The sequence below is a fragment of the Bipolaris victoriae genome, assembly GCF_000527765.1.
Source record: "Bipolaris victoriae FI3 unplaced genomic scaffold scaffold_39, whole genome shotgun sequence".
Classification (NCBI taxonomy): domain Eukaryota; kingdom Fungi; phylum Ascomycota; class Dothideomycetes; order Pleosporales; family Pleosporaceae; genus Bipolaris; species Bipolaris victoriae.
The window spans coordinates 47,076-70,736 of NW_014575353.1; the positions used below are offsets into that span (position 1 = coordinate 47,076).

Sequence of the window (23,661 nt, forward strand, 5' to 3'; positions counted from 1 at the left end):
GACGGTAGACTAGCTTGTCAGCAGACACCCGCAGCCAAAAACAACGGTTGCGCCCTTCTTTCTCCTCCATACTCTTACTCCCCCATTCTTTTGGACACACCTTCATCCTTATCCAAGATGCAGGAGGTACAACACGCCCACGGTGCAGGCGATGTGCCCACCACCATCCCTCCTCCTCACTACGCTACTCCTCCAACAAACTACCGCCTTGATGACCTCTCGTCCGAGGGCAAGAAGAGCGACCCGGAGCTTATGATGCCCGTCGACAAGACTGCCACTGTCCAGGAAGGATCTGAGAAGTTCCATCGCCTTGGTTGGAAGCAGCTCACCGTCTGTCTGATTGTCGAGGCTATTGCCCTCGGCTCTCTCAGTATCCCCAGCGCCTTTGCTACTCTCGGCATGGTCCCCGGTACCATCATGTGTGTTGGTCTCGGTCTTGTTGCCATCTACACCTCCTACGTCGTCGGCCAGGTCAAGATGCGATACCCTCATGTCAACCACTACTCGGACGCTGTTGCACTCATCTGGGGCCGCTTTGGAAAGGAACTGACTGGTGTCATGTTTGCCCTTTTCCTGATTCTGCTTGTTGGATCCCACGCTCTTACTGGAACCATTGCCTTTATCAACATTATTGGCGACTACGCGACCTGCGCCCTTGTCTGGAGCGTCGTTTCCCTCGTCATCCTCTTGGTCCTTGCGCTGCCTCCTACCTTCCACGACTTTGCATTCTTGGGTTACATTGACTTTGTCAGCATCATTGCCGCCATTCTCATCACCATCATTGCAACTGGTGTCCAGGCTCACAACGCGCCTGGTGGCCTTGCCGCTGTCGACTGGTCCGCTTGGCCCCAGCCAGGAACCACATTCTACCAGGGCTTCCTTGCTACCACCAACATCATCTTCGCCTACTCGTTTGCCGTCTGCCAGTTCTCCTTCATGTCGGAGATGCACACCCCCAAGGACTACGTCAAGTCCATCTGGGCCCTCGGTCTGATTGAAATCTTCATCTACACCCTCACTGGTGCCCTCTGCTACGCCTTCATTGGCCAGAGCGTCAAGTCGCCCGCCCTCCTCTCTGCTGGTTCCACGGTCTCCCGCATTGCCTTTGGTATTGCTCTCCCCGTCATCTTCATCTCTGGCTCCATCAACGGCACCGTCGTCTGCCGCTACATGATGGACCGATTCTTCCCCGACTCTCCCATCCGCTTTGTCAAGGATGCCCGTGGCTGGACCGTCTGGGTTGGCCTTATTTCTCTCGTCACTGTCATTGGATGGATCATTGCCGAGGCCATTCCATTTTTCAACGCCCTGCTTGGTCTCATCTCCTCGCTCTTCATTTCTGGTTTCACCTTTTACTGGCCCGCCCTCTTCTGGTTCCAGCTCGTCAAGGAGGGCAAGTGGAACGCTTCAGCCAAGAACATTTCCCTCAGCATCTTGAACGCAATCGTTCTCATTATTGGAATGGTCGTTCTGGGCGCTGGAACTTATGCCTCTGTCGAGGACATCATCACCCAGTACAACTCTGGTGATGTCAGGAGCCCATTCACCTGCAAGGCATCAGCCTACGCATAAACGCACAAAGAACAATCATGTATATATATACCAAAAGCCCATTTGGGCAGTTTATCTGTTATGACTTATGAGTCTTTAGCATAGCGACATTGTTTTATCGTCAATCAATCATATATTCAAATTTCCAATACCATGTCATGATTGGATTTCCAGTGAAAACGTGTACTCAAGGGATCAGAAACTCAGATTAGGAGAGGTGGGGTCTTCCAATCATGAATTCTCTGTTTCGCTTGCTTTCCTTTGGTTCAGCCCACGCTAGTCTAGACATGGATAGCGTGGTCTTTTGTGCTCAGCATCGCGGACTTTGGTTTAGTCACAATGTGAATATCGACATTTGCAAGCGATATTAAAAGAAACGGGTTTTTTCATCTCCAAAGTAAATCACTTCTTCACTCTGGCGCGACAGAAATCCATCATCGATTGAACATCACGAGTACCTTGAAGATGGATCAAGCAACTATTCCAACTACCGGCGCTATGCCCGAAAGGACTAGCGAAAGCAAGGCTAAGGCACCTTGCCAGCCACAATCACTTCCAGACCGCGTCATCGCCATCCTCGACGACTTTATCAAGGATGAACGCAAGCGTGACTTTTCTTTCTTAGGAAAATATAGTCACTGCTACAAGGATACAAAAAGCCTTCTTCAAGTCGAACTGGCTAGCCAATACGACATCGCCGCCATCAAGAACAAAGACGATGACTTTGAAAATGCCGGCTGGTACACCTTCGCTGAGTCGATTGACGCTTCGCGTCGCACAGTCGCCATCAGCATTCTGGACGAGGAAGATGTGAAGGTCGAGACCATGACGATCGGGACCGGGGCAAGCAACATGCGTGATGCGGCATCGTGGATACGCAACACCTACTGCACTGATCTCCAAAAGACATGGCCCAAGAAGTTTTCTGCCATACATTACGACGAGCAAAGAAAGTGGTGGATAAAGACGGGTAAATTTTTCAAGCTCCTTGAACTCCCTCTCGAGTTGCGTGAGGAAATCTACCGTCACGTCCTCGAACCCGTCGTTGTACCCGACATCGTGACGGAGGGCACAAGACGCTTCATCCTTGGTGTCGGGTTGGCCTTCGGGCCCGCCAGCGTCGCTGAACGCAACCGTGACCCAGACGTCCCCCGCCCCAACCTCAACATCATGTACGTCAACAAGCAGGTCTGCAGGGAATCCAGCGCGTTCGCATATCGCGAGTCGATCAAGCGATTCACCTCGCTGTACTCACGTCTCGGTAGGGGCCCCAAACACTTTCTGTTCAAGATATGGCAGCACGCCCTCAACTTCCCACCGGAACTTGCTCTCCAAACAGGGTTTCTGCGGCACATTCAGCTTGAAATGGATGCGGTTGAGTATTTCGCGTGCATCGGGATTTATCCGAGCAGCACATATCCGCTTCGTGCCAAGACTCCGCATTCCTTGAAGCTCACTGAGCTGGCACTGTTAACTGGGCTTCAGACGCTCGACCTGTGGTTCGTCAGTCCGAAACATCGAGTCGCGAGGTGTCCGTGGGCGCTGGCGAGTTCGGATAGGAGACCCCATGCTTGTCAGAAGAAGTGGATTGAGTTTTGGATTGTTATGGCGTGGGATGTGCTACGCGATCTACGTACAACCAAGGGGGTGAGGATTAGTTTCAACGGGTGCATCAAGACGTCCACGGTGGACTTTTGGGAGTCCAAGCTTAACGCTGCGGGAGATGGGGAAACGGTAATGGTGGAAAGTATGAAGCTGGAGATATTGCAGGAGATTGCCCCTCGGATTCGAAGAGGTGAAATAGAGTTTCCGTGTCGCTGCACGTATCCGTGCGCGGGCACGAGTGTGGAGTTGCCGGTCAATTTCAAGGATGATGAGGATCCGCGGTTGGAATCTGTCGAGGGCTGGCAGGGTATACTTGATAAGGCGTATTGGGATTTTGACGATTGAGCGGTTTTCTGATCAGAGTTTAACGGGTTTTGTTTGTCTCTTCGACATGTGTAGATATCATGCACACGCATCGCAATTTTTTTCTTGTTCACCCAGCCTACGAGCCCCAATCCACTAAAAAAAACTGTGGAAATCAAAGGTACACTGCCATCTCTCCTAGCTTCCCCTCCCTGCACGTAAGCCCCCCCTCCTCTTCCAGAACCCCCACACCCGCACCTTCCACGCATACGTACCCTATCCCTGCCCGCCAAAAAGCAAGAAAAAAAAAATTCCCCGCAAAACCTTCCCCTCACCTGACAAGCCGCCCCCTACCCCAGCTTACCCCTACCCCACACAAAATAATTACACTGCCGCTCTTACCGAATACGAGCGCTTTGTACGTAAAACCACCATGCACGTTACGCGTGCGCGACGGGAGTTTTCGGGTGAGAATATATGGGGTGTGGAAGAGTTTTTTTTTCTTTACCCCGTGGGGAAGAAGGAAGAGAGAGAGAGAGAGAGAGAGAGGGGAATTTGCGTAAGGAGAAATTTGGGGGGGTGCGGTATCGGAAGGGGGAGGGGGTAGGTGGGTGTATATAAGGGTGTCGCGCGCGCGTCTCCCCAATCTCTGTACACTATCACCTGTTCAGTTTCTACCTGATTAATTGTTTACGTCTCCTAGCTGCGACTTTGCAAACGTTTGAGTGCTGGAGGCGTGTGCTTTGACGCTTTTTTTTGGTGGAAATATGGAGGTGTTGTTCTAGTGCTTTTGTGTGAAGATATATCTGGCATCGTAGGAAAGGGACATGGAGGTGGAGTGGTGTTTTGGTCCCTGAGCGAAGATGGACGCGATAGGACTAGATATCTGGCTGTTTGGAGGATGTAGTTGTCTTTGTTCGAGGCGCGCGGTTGAGCTGAGGAGATGGCGCGGTGGGTTCATTAGCCGCTGAGTGCAACGAGATGCTTGGGGATATTTTGGACAGGCAGGTATAGTGACTGATGATGTGGATAGTTTGAGAGACCAGACGAATAGAAATAGTAGTATATCTATGAAAAATGTTTAGGAAGACCGTGGTTGATTACTCCCGTATGTCGTTTGATGGAGGTTGGATATCTCGCGTCCTACATGAGATTCATTGTGTATGAAATGACTGAAAAGGTTACTAAGAGACTGGATGTACGCGTTTGATGGAGTGATTTGTCGAGTGATAGCATGGGAATGACTTTCAAGAGGTGGTAGTGAGGAGGGCGATTGTGAGGAGAAATCGTAAGAAGAACGTCCAAGATCATGATTGGACTGTCTTTCTAACATGTCAATACTATAGAAAAAACATATTAAAATGAACATTTCATTTAAGTATTCGGATTTCCCGGCTCATCGAAATGGATATATTATAGCGACAGTTCAGAACGGTGTCCCTTGCATCTCCGGCATGTATGAGGAAGTAAAACTTTAAGCGTTTGAGGAGAGAACGAGAAGACGAGAGAGTAGGATGCTGAGTATTGTCTTCGAGAGCTTCATAGTGGGATATAGATGCTAGAATATGGCAGTGAAGATGTTGTTTAACACACTTCTTACTGAGCGAACAATGTCAGAGGAAAAATATCTCTGGATCGACTAATGTGGTGTCTTTGAAAGATTTTTCTTGTCTAACTAATTCTACTCAATGAGACTCTCCATTCTATCGATGCGACGTATCTCGTGACTTGATTTCAGTCTCTCTCGTAGGAGCTGCGATTACGAAGTACTATTCTTCCCTCTAAAAGTTGAATAGTCCAATCCTGCTTCACCCCCCTGGTATATCGAGGTCCTGTTTTTGACCATTTTTCCGCAAACACTAGAGTCAAGGCATACTCTTTAAACAACCAATAGCTGAGCGACCATTCTCTGCTCACTCAAATCTTTGATACGACATGATCTCCAACAGCAACGCCCGTCTCGACGGAGCTGCTCTTGACGCTGCTCAACTAGTGACTGCTTTTCAGCATTACCATCAGCAGAGTACTATCCAGACTAGTTCTCATCTACTTTCGTCATTTGGGCCGAGCAGTGTTGAAGTCACTTAGCCTTACATGAGTTTTATACGCTCGACTGAGCCACTCTTCGAAGGAGAAACACGGACACCAAAATATCTCATTTTCTCCTTAGTGGCAGGCCGAGTCTCAGCGCCATATTAAGTTTTCGGGTATAGGAAAGGTGCTGGTGATTTAAGGTCTAGTAGTTATGAGCAGGTGTTTAGGTGACCTTAGGCGATACATCAACGTGTATATTCTAGTAGTTCACTATGTTCAAATAGGAAAGTCTCTGCTGCGAAGGGAATTGTGAAATGCATATTTTCTGACAAAAATCATGAGTAACTCTTTGTATTTTACCGCTGGCGAATGATTTCGTAGCTACTCTGCTCTTACTTCGAAATGAGAATAAAGTGTTGTATATTCTACGATATCACAATGGTCACGGATGTATGTAGATGGTGTCACAAAGTGACGTCATTTACTACATCTATTGTTTTGATGAGCATAACCAGTATACCAGCCAATCAGTTGATTGGTGTATCGATTTAGGTGGTATTTGTACCAAGACAGTAGACCATTCGGTGAGCGGTCAACAAGCCGGCTGTATCAGCGTCTTCAACAACAATTCGACGTATATTGCTCGGATGACGATCCAGCAGTTTGACGGGACACGGGACAGTGTCAGGATAGGCGACACTGGATATGCGTGCGACCAATCCTTGTACAACAGTATGAAGCCCAAGAATACGTTTGACTTTACTCATCCAAGGCAAACTCGCTCTGCCGGTAACTGAATACGAACCGACTATGTGAACAAGGCACTCTTGCGCATTTCGCCTAGAGGACTGACGATCTCACCTTGTGAACTTTGGTAGCTAGCTAGCTTTTAAACTATGCAACTACTCCACCATAGGGCCTAGAGTTCATTAGGTCTGATAGTTAACTAACGATATCATCTTTTCGACTTGAGTAGCCGGTCGGCTTCCTAATTGTACAAATGCAACGTCATAGAGTTGGAGTACATCGGGTCTGATGGTTGACTCTGCAATATGGGGTCGAGACACTGATACCCCTGTGGTTCTCGCAGGATATGAAGTATTGTGTCGCGGTTGATGAGAACAAAGATAGTTCGAGATAGTGAATGAGTGTTGCGAGCAGAGCGACTACTGTCGAACAAAAGACTAACAAGATGTTCAAATAGAGCCTACTTGTGAGTTTGTACAGCCCCGCTAATCCTTTTTTTAACTAACCTACTTCGATAGCCGTGATCCAGGATCGGTGTACGCAATCGAGCCCTATTGCGCATTAAAGTCCCGCTAACTCGCCAAATATAGTAGTTGTGACGTACTTCGTGCACAAACCATGGCTTTGGAATCGACACGACTGCAAATCCATAAGCGTCAAGTCAATGCGTTCTTACCACGAGCAGTACAAAGTTTCGCCGTGTTTACACCATCAGCAAGACTACTCTAACACTGCCTCGTTAAATCTCGCTAATCTTTCTAACAAAAAAACGAGGAGCGTATACTTTAAATGGCGTAAGCCGCTAGACGGCTAAACACTCGTCCTCTCTTACGCCTACTCCAACAACAGCGCGTGTGGATACCGACCAGGGCAATGTAACAGGGATGTGCCCAGATTGACACGGAAATTCGCCGTTACATATCCAACGTCAATTTGTTAGCCATGGGTGCCTTGGTCTGAGGTGCATGACAGCGTTGGCAAGGTATGTTCTAGACGACAAAGCTGTACGCTTTTGCTTGTTGCGAACCAGGACGTGCCATCTGTGACGCCGCGCTGGCAAGGCGTGTCATATGTACCTGACGTGACTGCAGCGCGCGCCGGGACAAAAAGATGGTAGCATGAAAAAAATCTGAATGAACCGCCTCCCCGCGTGGAGACGAGTGGCGGGGAACGGGACTGGGATGCTTGTAGCGGCTCGGCTTGTGGTAAGCGAACGAGTGTAAAGAGCAGAGTACAAAGGACAGGAGTCAGTGGCGTTGGCGAAGAGGCGGTCAAGTGTAGTCGTTTATACTCTGTGGGCCATGTTGAGGTGCTACTTGTATTCTTCCGTGCCGAATACCCCCGCACGAGCGGGACCAGCTTACATGAAGCTAGCAGGCGAAGAGGACTAGCGGGCGGTCGCAGGAATTGCGCATGCGTCGAGTGTCGGTGATTGGTGGGTGGTGGTGGTGTACATGTAGGTAGTCGTGCAGGATGCGAACAGTGGTTTGGCGGCGGGCGCGTGTGATTGGCGGAGGGTCGGGGTGAGGCACGTGGTGTCGCGTGTATTTGGATGCAGGTCGCGTGTAGTCGGGCGTGGCAAGCGCGAAATGCAGACGCGGTGGAAGCACAAGGCGCAACAGCAGCAGCAGGCGGTTCCTGGCGGGTAGGCGTGGTGACATCAGCGAGGGCGCGGCGAGTAAGAGGGTGCATGAAATATCGGGATGCATACACATCCAAGGTGGTCGGTGTAGCAGCTGGGTGGCCGCTGGGTGATTAGGGCGGCAGGCCAGAAGCCAATGGTGGGGACGCTTGACCCTGGCTTGACCGCTCCGCGATAAGGCGCTAACGCAGGTGGGCCAGCCCTCGGCCTCCTGATGCTCCTTTCGACATAGCACCACCATGGCCGCCTGCTCTTCTTTTGCACGTCGCTCCTTTTGCTCAGTGTGCCTCGAAGCAGACTCCATTGACGACGTGTGTTTCGTGTCTTGCGCGCTCGAGCAACCCAGTCCACCTGCCGTCACGACACCATCCCGGCTGCAACCTCTATTCCACACGCTTGAAACACGCTCTACACCAGCGCCGTTTGTTCTTCGCGCCCCGCTGACCGAGCTGCCAATCTTGCCATTTGGCCCTTGACCGAGGGGCTGCACCACTGTGCTGCGTCATTGCAAACAGACAGACTTCTGTTCACCCAATCTCCCACTGCCCTACGTCCCTCGATGCTGCCCGTCTGACCGCACCATGACCGACGTAGCCATCCCCATGCCGCCGCCTACGGCAGAGCCCACGGTAGTAGAGCCTGTGGACCAAACCGTGCAGCGCTCTCCCAGGACCCACGTCGACAGCGCACCACTGCCAACAGACTCCATGGTCACGGTCCCGCTCTCAGAGACGGACGGCAGAACACCAGAAGACGACCAGTCTGCCTGCAGCTCGCCCACCTCGCCCGTGCGGCCAGACATTGTCGTCGGCGAGCGCAGGACGTCGTCGGCGCGGGCAGACTCAATCGAAATCCGCCAGGCGTTTGGACGGAGCCAGAGCCAGAGCCAGACGAGCGCCGATGCAACCACCACCCCAACAAGCCCGGCCATCTCTGTCCGGGACACGGACGCGCCCGAGTCGCCCAAGATAGATACTAGGGAGAGGCGAACAAGCAATGGTTCAGGCAAGAGCGAGGAAGTTGATTGGGCCGAGCTCGAGAAAAAGGAGGAACAGGAGCCAGAGGGCGAGGAAGAGGTGCGCGCCCACTCACGATATCTAATGCCCGTCGTCTGCTGACTCTCTTCTTCTTCTAGGCCATGGCCTTGCTGCTCGCTCGACTCGAGCAGGAAAACGACGCCATAATGTCAGACTCCAAAGCAAACATGAAGGTCTCTCGCGCCCGCAGCCAGTCGCGGCCCCCCTCCATCAACCAACTCAAGCGTCTCGTCGCCCATGACACTGCACAGGTCCGCTTCTCCCAGCTGCCCTCGCCGCCACCCATGACCGAGTTGGAGTTTTGGGCCGCCCTCGTTCGTGATTATCCACAGACGGTCCAGCGTCTGCCTACGCTCTGCTTGAACAAGATTCGAGGAGGTATTCCTGCGCCGCTGCGTGGCGTTGTATGGCAGAGTGCAGCTGGCTCACGGGAGAAGCTGATTGAGGATCAGTACGAGACACTGTGTGGCGAGTCCAGCCCATACGAGAACATCATCAATAAGGATCTTGGAAGGAGCTTCCCAGGTGTCGACATGTTCAAGGACGCCGATGGTGAGGGCCAAAAGATGCTTGGCCGCGTGCTCAAGTGCTTTAGTTTGTACGACCACAAGATCGGTTATTGCCAGGGTCTCGGTTTCCTCGTTGGACCACTGCTAATGCAAATGGGTGACAAGGAGGCTTTCTGTGTACTCGTCAGGTACGTCACTCTAGTTTAATAACTCCGCACCCCCGCTAACTCTTGCAGACTTATGGAAGACTACGACCTTCGTTCTTGTTTCCTTCCTGACCTATCTGGTCTGCATCTTCGCATCTTCCAGTTCCAGCAACTGCTCCACCATCACATGCCCGCGCTGGCGCAGCACCTCGATGACCAAGGTGTCGAGTCTGCATATCTCTCACAATGGTTCCTTTCATTTTTCGCCGTCACATGTCCGCTACCCATGCTCTTCCGCATCTACGATGTGCTGTTCGCCGAGGGCGCTTCCGAGACAATTATGCGTGTAGCACTCGCCCTCATGAAGCGCAACGAGCAAAAGCTCTTGTCATTAAGTGAATTCGAAGATGTCATGCAGTTGCTGCTTGGCCGCCAACTTTGGGATCCATATGGCCGGAACGCAGGGTCTGCCGATGAGTTGGTTGCCGATTTTGTCGGTTTCACAAATGATGTGACGCGGGAAAGGTTACAGGGGTTGGAGCAGCAGTACAAGGAAGCTCAGGATAGGGAGACGTCCAAGCAGCAGGTCCAGAAGTCGGCCTCGTCGTTCCTGGGCCGTTTGTGGGGCCCGTCCAACTCTTCGACCAAGTCTGTTTCACTCAGCCCGGGACTCTCGGCGCCTTCACGGCCTGTGAGCTTCCTTAGGCGCTCAGCCTCAAAGCAAAGCTTGGCTTCAACACTCAACTCAATGGCCGATTCAGACGCCTCAGCAAACACGCAAAGCACAGCCTTGACGGACATTTCGCGTGCGTCCAACGGAGACGCCTTGTCGATGAAGTCTGGCCATGGCTCCATGGCAATGGGCGCCTCATCCAGGGATAGGGACCTGCACTACCAGATTGAGCAGCTGCTCATGTCTGTAAGCCAGTTGCAAAGACAGAATAGCGAGCTTGAAGCCGCATTGCAAAAGCAGCGCGAGGATCGCAAGGAGGACCATCGCATCGTGCGGACAGTAGTAGACAAGGTCCGGAAGAAGACATCCACACTCGCTGTACCATCCACACGAGCGTCGCGGAGGCGGACGACAATCACCGCTGCATCTGTCGCTGCAGCGCTCGAGGAGGGCGCAGCCTCGAATGAACTGAGCGCAGAGGCCTCCGAAATAGTATCGACGCTCGAATCGCGATTCCCCGAATCCCAAGGCCACCACCGCGCCTCCTCCATCTTCGAAACCAAGGAGATTCTCAAAGAGAACCTAACCCGCACAAAAGAGCAACTCGCCAACGAAACACTGCGCGCCAACAGCTTTGCCCGTGACCTGAGCGACCGCGACGCCGAACTCCAAATCGCACGGGATGCCCTCCGAGACACACGGCAGCGCCTGCAAGACAGCTACAACCAGAGCCAACGTCAAGAAAAAACAATCCAAGAGCTACGACAGCACGCCCGCAAGCAATCCGCTGTCACCTCCTCCTGGGGCGGAACAGACAGCACCCCCGATACCCCGCCCTCACTCTCCCGCTCCACAACCTCCGATAGCGTCTCCGGCGGCCTACGCGAACTCCGTCTCGGCCGTACCCCATCTCAGAAATCAGAACGCCAATTCTCGTCTTCTCACCCCACCCCGATGTTCACCAAGCGCTCCTCATCACTGGCCACACAATCCTTCCTCGCAGGCGCCGACGGTGCCGTTCCAGACGCAAACAACGAGGCTCTCCTGCTTGAACTCGTGAACGCGAAGACAGCGGAGGCGGTGGCGAAGCAGGAACTCGAGGAGTTCAAGGTGCGGTTTGAGAATCTAAAGAGGATGGTGAGTACAGGTGGAAGCGGAAGCGCGAGCAGTACGCCGACAAATACGCCGGTTGTGACGCCGAGTCATGTGCCTAAGGAGCCGGTTGGGGGAAATGCAGGAGGTGGAGGGTGGGGATGGGCAGGGTGGAAGAGGACGGTTAGTAGTGCGACAATTACGGGGTCGTGAGTCCTTCGTCTGGGGACTTTGGAGTTGGAAGGGAAAGAGGGGGTGTACATATTACATATATATGCTTTTGTTTGACTTGCATACTTCTCCCCACTTTTCTTCTTTGAAATGGGGGAAAGGGAGAAGGGGGGAGAATACGAATGTAACTAGCCATCTTCGCCATTGGGCCTCTTTTTTTTTGCGAAGATATAGGGAGATTTGTCACAGCGCGCCGTTCTTTTTTTTGGACTCATGAGTATGGATAGATGGATGGATGGATGGATGGATAGGAGAGATATACACTGTGTAGTTTAGCCTTTGCTCTTTCTTTCTAAGGAGGGATCGAACTATGCTATCATTTGTAATGCGATGCTTGATTTTTCTTCTCTTCCATATACAAATACATCCAAGTCTTGGTTCGGGTTACTATGCTTTCTTCTCCAACTCCTTCACCCGCTTCAATCCCGCCCGCGCATTTGCCACACCCTCTGTAAACCCCATTTTCTTCGCGAGAGCAGCCGCTTCTTCGTACTGTTTGCGTGCTTCGGCGGTCTTGCCTTCCATTTCGAAGAATTCGCCTAGGTTGTGGGTAGCGACTGCGCAGCCCATGTCGCATTCTTCTGTGCGGTCTGGGGACTTTATTTGGTTGGCTTGTTGTAGGGCGCGTTCAGCCCATTGGCGGGCTTGCTCGATGAGGAGGGCGCGTGGGGCGGTGTTTGAGACGGGGAAGTCGGAGGGGAGGGGGGACATGGTGATTGCGTCGGTGGAGGAGGGTGGAGTCTGCTGGACTAGACAGGTGGAGATGTTGTTCACTGGGTGGATTAGTTTGGGCTGATATTAATAGAGAGACTGAGAACGTACTCAAGACTACGCTATGACATGAATTTGGTGGACATAGTTGTAGTGCCTTGACAAACAGAGGCGTGGCCAGGTAGTGCGAGTCAAACTGCTCGTAGTGTGTCCCGAGAGCTGCGTCGCGTCAGCATTTCATGCCCATACAAAGATTATAGTGCATACCTTCTAATGTGCCACCCATCTCTTCGTTCGTCAACCATGATCCCTCTCCATTCTTGACGCCCTCTTTCTCCCGTCGCTGCTGCTCCTTGAGCGCACTCTCGACAGCCTCAACAAGTCTCTTTTCGCCATTCTCAGGCTCATTGACGTATCGAACGTCATAGAGCTGGCCCAGCTTCAGATTAATCTGCACCATATTCTTTTTGACCCGACTGCGGTTCCCCGTTGTCCAGTGCTTGTCTGAAAACTCGTCGACCCATCGCTGGCAGTCGTTGCGCATAATCTCCAGCACATCAATTGCCAAGCTATAATACCCTGCATCCTCAAATAACTGAGCAATGGTGTACTTGACGCCCATTATCTCATCGCTAAAAGGATCCATGCCCAGCTCGTCGGCGAGGGCGAGGGCCTGCCTGAAGTGCTTGTTGGCCTCGCGGATATCGAGCCATTTGCCGCGGCTGTAGAAGAGGGCTTTGCGGAGCTTCTTTGCGACGGGCTCGGGGAAGTTGTGGTAGGGCTTGATGATGACATTCTTGTAGTACCAGGGAATGTAGAAGACGCAGATGCCTGAGACGAGGGTGATGCTGGCGGGGTGGGTTAGCGCAGGGCTTGGTAGCTGGATCGTCCGGCATACACTCCAATGGCAAAGGGAAATATGACGGGGCTCTTGCGGTACTGCTCACTGAACTGTACCCGCATCGATGCGTGACGCCGGCCCAGTGACTGCTGTGCTGGCCGCCATGGTGTTGCAGGCCGCCTGGTGCATCGCTCAAGAGGCGCCTGGGCTTCGCACCGAGCATACGCACTCACTCGAGGAGTGGCGCGTACAATTGTCCTGCTCAACATGGTGCGCTGGCCGGGGGCAACGAAGTGTCGAGAATAGCGAGCAAATGTGGTGGAGCGAGTGCATGACGGAATGAACTTTTAGTGCCCGCCGCGTGCAGTTCCGCGTAGGGCTGAGGGTCGCCGCATGACGTCTGCACTCCACCACCAGCCATGTCTTGAGACACCGCAACATGTGCGGCCGTTATGTGCTGGCCTTGGTAAGTTCTTGTTACTCTAAGCGATGCTATATGACAGCTGACAGAACCCCCAGCGGCCATCCGAGGTCCGCCGACAGCTCGAGCACTCGCATATGCCCGTCGCAGAAGCCCCCGACGATGACGACGGCACCATACGACAGAGCTACAACTTTGCCCCAGGTTACCACGGCCTGGTCTATCGAGCAGAGGGCTCCGAAACTGTTCGTGATCACGAAACTTCCCCGTCGAGCGACAACGACACCCAGTACAAGCTGCAGTCCATGCAATGGGGCCTCGTGCCCTTTTGGACCAAGCGCAACCCCGACTACGGTTCCAAGATGAAGACGATCAACTGCCGCGATGACTCTCTCGTCGAAGACCGTGGGATATGGACAACTATGAAGAAGAAGAAGCGATGCATCGTCGTGGCACAGGGATTCTACGAATGGCTCAAGAAGAGCGGGAGCAAGGACAAGATACCACACTTTACAAAACGCAAAGATGGCCAGCTCATGTGCTTCGCCGGCTTATGGGACTGTGTTCAGTTTGAAGGTTCCAGTGAGAAGCTCTTCACCTACACAATCATAACTACCGAATCCAACCAGCAGCTCCGCTTTCTACACGACCGCATGCCCGTCATCCTCGAGAACGGATCCGACGCAATCCGTACTTGGCTCGACCCAACCCACACCGAATGGAGCAAAGATTTACAATCCCTCTTGCAGCCATTCCAAGGCGACCTTGAGTGCTACCCAGTCAGCAAAGATGTTGGCAAGGTCGGCAACAACTCGCCCTCGTTTCTTGTACCAATCAACAGCGCCGATAACAAGAACAACATTGCAAACTTCTTTGGCAACCAACGAGCAGCCGCCAAGGTCGATCATGACGTGAATGAGAAACGTGAGACAATGGACCGTGTGGAAGGTACCGAAGATAACGCCCCGCTACCTGTACCAGTGACAGCACACTCCGAACCGGCTCATGAGTCGCAAGGCATCAAGCGAGAGAACAACAGCGAAGATGACAACGGTAGTACAGGAGAGCAAGAACCCTCGAGTAAACGCGTCAAGTCCGAACCATCGGCGTCTCTGATAAAGAGTCCTATCAAGTCAGCGTCCACGCCTGCAAAGAAGCGCGTCACCAGGAGTGCCACGAGCAACGGCAGCGCGGCCAAAACACGCAAATCTGACGGTTCGCAGAAGATTACGGCTTTTTTTAACAGCAAGTGAGACTTGCTTCCATGAGTCGTAAGGTTTGGCGGTGAAGCGCAAGCCACCGTGAGGCTCATCTCGCGCTATATCATGCTCAGTATAGCTTGGGGCAATGCTGTCAGCAAAGGTATGCCCGCGCGGAGAAAAGGCGTCTGGGCTTGACCGTGAGAGACGACTAGAAGCGCGACCCTGACATGCCCGCGGGAATACCCACCGACAGCGTAAAGTAGATCAGCCCGGTTGGGCAATTAGCCAGTGCTGCTGCTCCCATCCATCCGTTGCCCCGCACTAACGGCGGGGGGAGTGAGCAGCCACCTAGCGGCCTTTGGATGCGGAAAACACCAACACGCCTCGCCGTTTCGAGTCGCCCCCAACGCCCTCTCCGGCCCATCATTCCTATAGCGCACCTCTCTAATGTAACCATCCCTGCAGCCGTCCGATTACGAATTTGCCCAAATTCGGACCGCCTCCGCCTTCTAGACTTTTTCTTTGCGGATCCTACGTAGTCCACCTTTGCATTTCCATCTCATATCATGCCATGTTATCTAGTACGCCCTTTCGGTACCCATTGTTCCTAATACTCGTCAACCTCTGATTGCATCTGAGGCCTCATAATCACGAAGGCATTGGCGCTAAACTTGTAGCCAAAACTGTAGCTGCCTAGCGCTTGACTCAACTCTTACACTTCGCCTTGCTGCCACCATGGCCTCCAAGATGGCCGACCTCATGGACCTGGTGTCCCAGAACCAGCCCAAGTTCCAGACTCATCAAGCGCTTCTTGCCATTGGCTTGCAAAACGACTTTGTCCTACCTGACGGACGCCTTCCGGTAAACACCTCGACCGGCTTTCTCGACCGCATCCAAACTCTGGTACCTAAGTTTCGCGAACTTAGCGGCAATGTTATATGGGTCCAGACGCTCTACGAAACAGACCGTATCGCCACTGGAGCAGACACTGGCGAGGGAGACGCGCTTGTTGTGGGTGGACTGATCGACGGTGATGAGAGCGGCCCGGAGGCTGGCGATGACGACTTGGCAAAAGAGGCGGCCTCGTTACCTGCGCAGTCAAAGTCATCAAAACACAAGCAACGCGCTCTCGACTTGCTAAAGCGCGTATCAGCGCGAAGAAAGACGCTGCCAAAAGAGATTGCAAAGGCTTCAGTCGAAGAGGATGACGAGCTATTCTTGTTGAAGAGCGAAAAGCGGACGCCCGCATGCGTGCCCAAGACACGCGGTGCCGAGTTTATCGATTTCGTCACCCAACATATGGAGCTACCGGCAGATGCGGTAATTCGGACCACCAACTATTCTGCCTTTCAAGGTACGAATCTGTTGATTACACTGCGCGCAAGGCTTGTTACAGAACTCTTCATATGCGGATGCATCACAAATGTCTCTGTATTGGCGACTGTCATCGATGCAGCTCGACATGGGATCAAGATTTGCGTCATTGAAGACTGTTTGGGCTTTCGTAAGGAAACCAGGCATGAGCTGGCATTAAAGCGCATGGATGATTTTTTCGATGCATACCTAGTAAATAGCGAGGAAATCCTTGAAAAAGACCCGGCGGAAATACCACAGAAGCCGGAACTGTCTTCCAATGGCGCAAAGAGTGATTCAAAGCAAAATGAGAAGACGGTCGAGGATTTGTTAGCCAAAATGTCTCTGGGTGAAAACGGTAAAGCATTGTTGGAGAAGGAATTACGACCAGATGAGAAGCCGGTCGCTGAGCAAAACAAACAGCCTACTGACCAGGAGTTTGCTGACATGCTGGTCAAGGGTGCAACGGTGCCTGGTGCGCAAGAAGAGAAGCCGAAGTTGGTCAAAACCAAGATAAGGATGAGGTCTGGGAAAACGAAGAAGAAGAAAAAGAAGGGTAAAGAAGGAGAACAGAATGATGACGATGCAGATGTCACTGCCGAGCTCAGCGCGTCAACAACCTCGGTCAAAGTTGATTCGACTCCAATCATGGACGGTGCGACTTCAAAATCTACTGGAACCCCAGCGGATGCTCAACGCACCTCGCAAATCACCAAAGCAGGAAGTGCCGCGGACTTGCGTGGGAAGGAAGCCAGACAGCATGTGTTGAAAAATGCGGCATCTGTGCCATTGCTTTCGGCCAAGTGTGAAGAAAAGGACAAGAATAGACTATCAGGGTTTTCGGATCGAGTACGCATGTCACTTTCCAGGGGGCCCAAATCGGATTCCGGACCCGACGCGAAACGAGGTTCAGCTCCTTCTTCAAAGGCAGCTTCAACGATTTCGAAACAAGATGAGAAGGAAATCCAACAGGCCCTTGTGGAGAGTGAAAAGCCTGCTTCCGTGTCACAGTCAGAGTCGCCTGCTGTTGAGCCACAACAGAATAAGACGCCGCCAGGAATATTCACAACAACGACTATTGAAGAAACGGCAAAGGCTCCCACCAAGAGCAAACCTTCAAAGCTAAAGTCGCTCGCCAACTTGCCTGTTCTTGGGCCCGAAGATGAAATCGCACAGGGTGACTCAAGGATTATACACGACTTCCTTCCAAGCGATCTCCATCACCCCTCCGATCCATCTCAACCACTGAAAGACCTTATATTTGGACACCTTTACAACGAAGTGCGATGGCAGAAAATGCTACATCAGCAAGGTGAAGTACCACGTCTTGTATGCTGTCAAGGTGCATTTGGAGATGACGGATCCATGCCAGTTTACCGTCATCCTGCAGATCAGACTCTTCCGCTTTTGCGTTTCTCGCCAAAAGTGCAAATAATACGCAAGCAAGCCGAAAAGCTTGTAGGACATCCACTGAATCATGTCTTGATCCAGCTCTATCGATCGGGTAACGATTTCATATCTGAACACTCGGACAAGACCCTCGATATTGTCAAAGGTTCTTCTATCGTCAACGTGAGTTTTGGATCGCAGCGTACCATGCGCATTCGGAGAAAGAAACCGCAATCGAAGAAAGATGAAACTTTGGTGGACGACAGCTCCGTCGCCCAGCGCGAGACCCAGCGTGTGCCTCTACCACACAACTCCATGTTTGTTCTTGGACTCGAATCAAACAGGAAGTGGCTTCATGCTATCCAGCCGGACAAGCGCCTGGCTTCCGAACGCAGTGAGGCGGAAACAAGCCACAATGGCATACGCATCAGCCTGACGTTTCGCAACATTGGCACCTTTCTCGACGCAAAGGAAAGCACGATATGGGGCCAAGGCGCAACAGCCCGAGAGCAACGTGACGCAGCAGACGTGATCAACGGCGACGAAGAGGAAGCCAAACGTGTCATCACAGCATTCAGCCGCGAAAACCATGATCCAGATTTCGATTGGGACGAATGGTACGGCGATGGCTTCGACACTCTCCATCTCCAAACCCCACCAAAAGACACTCCCCTCCTCTTCGCCTCCAACAACCCCATCGAAACTCGCCAAGTCCAAATCGCCCTTGCAGAATGCAAAATCCCCTATTCGCTTCTCGAAGCACCGGCAACAGACGAAACGTATGAACGGGACCGCCAGGTTACGTTTCGCGACGCAGACACGCATCACACGGAGATTCATACTCCTTTTTCCATTCTACTCTACCTCGATCGCTATTATCCGATCGACACGTCTTCTTCTTCACACTCTGTGACCGCATCTGCATACCCAACTATGCTTGCCACCGCCGATATCACGAAAACATGGCTTTCCCGTGTCAATTCACCGGCAGCAACGGTATCCGAGTTCGACGCTACTCTTTCTTCTCTACTCCAACAACTAGAGGGTGGATTGGAAATGCATGCCGGGCCGTATATAGCTGGGGCTAGGTTTAGTATTGCGGATTGCTTGGCTTGGCCTGTTATTGATGCGTTGGTGGAAGAGTGGAATGGGTGGAGTGCGGAGAAATTTAGGGGTTTGGATGTGTGGTATAGGGCTTGTTGGAAGAAGAAGGCGTGTGTCAAGAAGGTTAGGGAGAAACTGGGGGCATAGGATGGTATACGTGATGCTTTTTGGGAGCAAGTTTCGCTGAGGAGAAATGATGCGAAGATATGTGGTTAGTGGGTTGATTCCTGATTTATTTCTTCCCTATTCCTTTCTAATGAGTCGAGTTTATTCTTCTCGCAACAAAAACGTCTATCTACCTTTACAAAACATCCTATCCACTTAATCTCTTCCCCCCAATGACCCCATTCCCCTCGTAAAACCCCCAACCACCATTACTGCTACTACACTAACCGCGAAACCAAACCACGCCATACCCCTTATCCCCTCTTTCAATGCATAACCCCCCGGCGCCAGCGCCACTCCCTTCTCCCCGCCTTCAATTTCCATCTCCACCGCCGTCGCAATAACACCCCCAATCACCCGCCCAACCATCCCCACACCCGTGATCAGCCCCGCTCCGAGCGCCGAATCTTCTTCAGAGACAGCACTTGCCACAAAAAGCGTAAGAACGGGTCCCGCGGTGACGACGCCTGCAGCGCAAAGTATCATACCCGGGAGTCCGTACGCCCAGTAGATAGTGTGTTCTGGAAGCGGGATAGCGAAGAGGAGACAGGATAGGGATACGCAAGCTGTGCTGAAGAGGAGGATGTATAACCCTGGTATGCGAGACAGGATGAGGGGTGTTATGACTGCGATTAGCAGAGCGCAGATGCCCGCGGGAAGGAATTGGAGAAGTATTTGCAAAGTGGGTAGGGCTTGGTATGCTGTGAACCAGCGGAGAGAGGTGGCTAGGAAAATGGTGTACGAAGCTGTGACGAGCGCGGATATGACGAGGATTGGTGTGAGTTGTTTTTGGGTAAGGATGAAGGGGGTAATGAAGGGAGTCTTGTTGGGTGTTGTGGAGAGGCGGTGGTGCCAGTATGTGTAGCTTGCGAGGAGGAAGAAAGAGAGAACAAGGAGTGTGGGGATCCAGGGTGTGCGCCAGCCGATTTCGTTGCCATTGGAAAGAGCGAGGACGAAGAAGATGAGAGCGAGCGTGAGGATTGCGGCGCCGATCCAGTCGATTGTGCTGGCTTTGCTGGGAGTAGGGGAGGGAGGCGGTCGCGGGATGATGGAGTGACTTGCGGCTGTGCAGATGCCGGCGGTGATGCTGAGGATCCAGTATGTCCATTGCCAGGGTAGATGCTCTCCTATGAGACTGCCGAGGGGGTTGCCGAATATGCATCCAAGGGGTGCACCGATGGCGAAGAAGCTGAATGCTATGTCTTTGGCGTTTCTGGGTGGGAATGTGGAGGATAGGATTCCTAGCGCAGCAGATGCCATGGCCGCGGCACTGAGACCTTGAAGTCCACGTATAGCGTCGAAACCGCTTTCGTTCGGGACGAAGGGTGCCATTATTGATGCTGCTGTGAAGAATGATGAGCCTAGGAGGAATGTCCGTCGTCGGCCGTAAACGTCTGCCAGGCGGCCACTGAATATCTGTACGGAGAATCAGCAAGAACTTCGAGGAGAACGTGAGAATGACTGACAAGGAATGGTACAAATGTAAGATTGTAAGATAAGACAATCCAGTGCTGTCGGCTAGCAGGAATCCCCAGTTCTCGCCCGATGGTGGGCAGTACGGTGACCGAATCTTGTATCGCTACTGTCTATTCGAGATCAGTTGCTGTTACTCAAGATTACAATTCACCACTTACACTCATGGCGGATGCTATAGTCAGTACCGCAACTAGTGCTACACACCGAGCCTTTGATAACGGCAAACCCTCGGTCAAGGTCGTAGCACTCACAGCTACAGATTCTTGTGCACATTCCACCTGCTGCACAACGCCTTCTTTCTCGACATCCCTCACACTCTCCATTGTTGCTACATTTTTTTCACTGCTCTTCGCCATAGTCGATACTCTACCCACAGGCCAGCGTGAGAACTACCAGCGCTCATCTCGGCAGCATATCCTACGGGACATCCGCGCTTTAAACACCACAACTACAGCCACGCTTGGGAACCCCGCAATGCGGTAATGTTGCCACTACCGCATACCATTCTCCACTCGATTTGGAGAAGCTGACGACGCGTGTAGATGACCCTGCACAGAGGCAGCGGCATCGAGGACCCGGGTGCATTAGGATGCAGATACGGAAAAAGAAATACCATAGTTTGCGATTGGTCGTTTGACCTAGTAATGAACGGCACAACGTCACGACTCTTTCCGGATTGAGTGATTTACAAGAGTATCTGCACACTTCATGTATTCGCGTCTGTGGCGGAAGCAGATAAAGCGGGCGTGTGACTGCATGTGTGCGTTAGTGGTGTGGATGCGCCAATAGTAGCGACCTTTCTGCACGCCAGCCCATGCCAACGCTATCTCGAACCATGGTCTGTGAGATCCCAGATGCGTGGCTAGGTTCGCTGATACCCGCGGCGTGTGCTGATCTTCGCATTGGCTTTCCTTGGTTCGAACTCGCACGTGCGTTCTCAACCATTGCAGATCTGAGAGCATCAGACACATCTGGGCACCTGATTCTGCGCATGATGCTGTAACGACATTTCTCTTGAGCCATCTGGGAATGAGATGGTTCCGGTAGTATTGTTTGATTATTGGACTTGGATCGAACTTGCTTTGCATATCGTACTCCGGGCCTTGCCACTAATCTCAATTCCAGTGAAACTGCTTCATGCAGGTGGCTTCGATATCCATTCATATCTCTTGAAGTAATTCGTACGAACGTAACAGCGACCAAAGATAAGCCCGGAAAATTGATATGGTTTTTTTTACACTTGTCCGATGCTAGGAAAGCTTCTACTTAGATTTATTTTCCCGTAGTGCCCGTATGAAGTCCTGAGAATGGCAGTGAAAGAGAATACATACATACGCAATGGAGCTTCGAAGAAGGCTGGGTGGCAACTAGCCTATCTCTCAATTAGTAAACCAGTTTCTGACAATGATTAATTTGAATTGCAAATGTACCGTGACGCGGAACGGTTATCCTCGATAGATTGCAATATCTGCCGTCCGGGTGAATAAACTGTAGTAATTTATGTTGGAGGATAAGATGGAAGTGGTAATCGATGTCACTGTCCAATCCGGAGACAAATACGGATATGATGTGGGCACCAAGGCACTATACCGATTTGAGTGAGAGCCATGGCATTCCCGAGATCGTCTTCTTGGAAAAGCAAGGGGAAATGTTCCGTATAGAATCATTAGGTTTGATGTGTACTTCTGATAGGTGTGTATAACGTCCTACAAAGCTGAACCAGCATCTGTAACCTAATTCAAGGCTCAAAATATACGATTGATGCGTACGAGGTAACACATACGCAATACAGAGAATGAGTTGATTGAACATGACATCATGGTCTCATTATCATTTAACTCGTCGTTGGTACAATTGGCTGTAGTCAGCAGATAGGGAATCGTTGCTTGTGTTGCAAAGTATGCAGACACATAGGTGTCTCAGCTCCAGAACGGACCAAAGTCTTTCATCTGATCGAGTACTTGCTGTCTTCCTTCAGCTTCATGCCCGGTGCGAGGTACACTGATTTGCATATTAGCTTCATCCAATCCCACAATTGTAGCATATATCAAATTTTATCCAGCCTCCTCTTCAGCTCGAAGACTGATTGCCTGTCGAGTGCCATAAAAATGGACAAATCGGATTTTGAAAAATGATAGGTGAAGACGTAGACTGCCATGAGGAAGGACCGAAGAGGGCTTGAACGTACTTGACCTCACGTAGTTGATCATTAGCAAGATCAAGGATGTATCCAATGATGGATATATCATTCTGAACATACGGTGAGGCTTTGAGCCCTTGAATATCTGACCGGACATTGTTTTCCACTTCACCGGGCGACCAAGGACAACCTGGGCAATCATTGATTAGACAAGCTTTAGTAAAATCGAGATAAATACATACTAGTATGCTGAACAACAATAATCATGTCAATCTTAACCGACTGGGCTACCTGATAGATACTGTTGATAACTCCTTCTGTGCGTCCTCCAGCCGTTCTGATAACCCGTGTAGTACTGGTGTTGAGATTGAAGTGGCGTGCCGGGTCAACCATTGGATTGGCCTCGTTGCATGTAACTGAGATTGTTACAAATGTATCTGAAGCAACTGTTTTTTAAGGGGCAGCGATACGACTCACTGACTACGAGAGTTCCTGGCATAAACATGACTGTTATGTGAATAGCGGGTGATTTGTGTTTTGAGAAATAACGTAACTTGATTCCGGCGGCAGTGGGAATTCAGTGACGATATATGCTTCGATGTTGTGATGATATCAAGAGAAGGGCTCGTCTCAATTTTCGGCCTAGCCGAAATGATTGCCGGGCGTCTTTCTTACACATCCACAAAAAGTGTCCCTAATGGGATCATTCCTGTTGTGGGATGTCCTACCTTTTACTGCGTCTCTACCCTGCCCTATGCCTCGATATGTTATCACTCCCTGGGTCTGGTTGCATGTTACTAACCCTTTCCGACTCCACCCATGAACAGGGGTGTTTGGCCATGGCGCATGGCAAGTTGCGGAGAGAACAAGGCCTGAATGATCATAAAACCCAGTGAGAGTTATCGGGAGCAAGTGGCTCTCTGGTGTGTTGGTAGTAAATTGCTCGATTGCGCTAGAAGCCTTAGCATAGAAGGTGGAGACTGGAGATCGGCCGATGCATTAGTGTCACAGCTGAACATGCCAATAACAACCATTCATCTTGGCGCGATTCAGCCATAACTATGAGGTTGTTGTAGAGCGGATAGTGATGGAGTCTCATGGAGGAGGAATAGCCTTATCCAGTGGCGTATGTTGGCAAACTCCATTGGTCTGTTTGTTCTCGGTGTACCGAGCTCGGCTCCGAGTAGTTCGGGAGAAAGGCATAACATGCAAACCACCGATCGTGCAGCTACGAGTGCCATCACTGCTTCTCAAGTCAGCATACCAAGGGACGAATTTATAATCAAGTG

General features: G+C 51.5%; 9 protein-coding genes across 9 annotated transcripts; 5 read left to right on the forward strand and 4 right to left on the reverse strand.

Annotated features, from left to right (window-relative positions):
- Nucleotides 1-117: 117 nt before the first annotated feature.
- COCVIDRAFT_26324 (hypothetical protein) lies at nt 118-1,572 on the forward strand (the record flags this gene model as incomplete). Its single annotated transcript, XM_014701436.1, has 1 exon — nt 118-1,572. One exon carries the CDS (start codon nt 118-120, stop codon nt 1,570-1,572), a length of 1,455 nt encoding a protein of 484 aa, XP_014556922.1.
- Nucleotides 1,573-2,049: 477 nt separating this feature from the next.
- On the forward strand, nt 2,050-3,501 carry COCVIDRAFT_98443 (hypothetical protein; the record flags this gene model as incomplete). Its single annotated transcript, XM_014701471.1, has 1 exon — nt 2,050-3,501. The coding sequence occupies one exon, from the start codon at nt 2,050-2,052 to the stop codon at nt 3,499-3,501; it is 1,452 nt and encodes a 483-aa protein (XP_014556957.1).
- A 3,675-nt stretch (nt 3,502-7,176) lies between these two features.
- On the reverse strand, nt 7,177-7,932 carry COCVIDRAFT_98272 (hypothetical protein; the record flags this gene model as incomplete). Its single annotated transcript, XM_014701472.1, has 1 exon — nt 7,177-7,932. The coding sequence occupies one exon, from the start codon at nt 7,930-7,932 to the stop codon at nt 7,177-7,179; it is 756 nt and encodes a 251-aa protein (XP_014556958.1).
- A 552-nt stretch (nt 7,933-8,484) lies between these two features.
- COCVIDRAFT_37474 (hypothetical protein) lies at nt 8,485-11,552 on the forward strand (the record flags this gene model as incomplete). The annotated part of the gene is made up of 3 exons (XM_014701473.1): nt 8,485-8,958; nt 9,051-9,616; nt 9,665-11,552. The coding sequence occupies 3 exons, from the start codon at nt 8,485-8,487 to the stop codon at nt 11,550-11,552; spliced, it is 2,928 nt and encodes a 975-aa protein (XP_014556959.1).
- Nucleotides 11,553-11,957: 405 nt separating this feature from the next.
- On the reverse strand, nt 11,958-13,391 carry COCVIDRAFT_37475 (hypothetical protein; the record flags this gene model as incomplete). Its single annotated transcript, XM_014701474.1, has 4 exons — nt 11,958-12,343; nt 12,393-12,500; nt 12,549-13,129; nt 13,180-13,391. 4 exons carry the CDS (start codon nt 13,389-13,391, stop codon nt 11,958-11,960), a joined length of 1,287 nt encoding a protein of 428 aa, XP_014556960.1.
- A 170-nt stretch (nt 13,392-13,561) lies between these two features.
- On the forward strand, nt 13,562-14,796 carry COCVIDRAFT_26328 (hypothetical protein; the record flags this gene model as incomplete). The annotated part of the gene is made up of 2 exons (XM_014701437.1): nt 13,562-13,588; nt 13,642-14,796. 2 exons carry the CDS (start codon nt 13,562-13,564, stop codon nt 14,794-14,796), a joined length of 1,182 nt encoding a protein of 393 aa, XP_014556923.1.
- A 684-nt stretch (nt 14,797-15,480) lies between these two features.
- COCVIDRAFT_98349 (hypothetical protein) lies at nt 15,481-18,738 on the forward strand (the record flags this gene model as incomplete). The annotated part of the gene is made up of 1 exon (XM_014701475.1): nt 15,481-18,738. One exon carries the CDS (start codon nt 15,481-15,483, stop codon nt 18,736-18,738), a length of 3,258 nt encoding a protein of 1,085 aa, XP_014556961.1.
- Nucleotides 18,739-18,912: 174 nt separating this feature from the next.
- On the reverse strand, nt 18,913-20,588 carry COCVIDRAFT_37478 (hypothetical protein; the record flags this gene model as incomplete). Its single annotated transcript, XM_014701476.1, has 2 exons — nt 18,913-20,172; nt 20,391-20,588. The coding sequence occupies 2 exons, from the start codon at nt 20,586-20,588 to the stop codon at nt 18,913-18,915; spliced, it is 1,458 nt and encodes a 485-aa protein (XP_014556962.1).
- A 1,563-nt stretch (nt 20,589-22,151) lies between these two features.
- Nucleotides 22,152-22,765, reverse strand: COCVIDRAFT_37479 (hypothetical protein; the record flags this gene model as incomplete). Its single annotated transcript, XM_014701477.1, has 3 exons — nt 22,152-22,233; nt 22,421-22,562; nt 22,615-22,765. The coding sequence occupies 3 exons, from the start codon at nt 22,763-22,765 to the stop codon at nt 22,152-22,154; spliced, it is 375 nt and encodes a 124-aa protein (XP_014556963.1).
- Between the last annotated feature and the right edge of the window lie 896 nt (nt 22,766-23,661).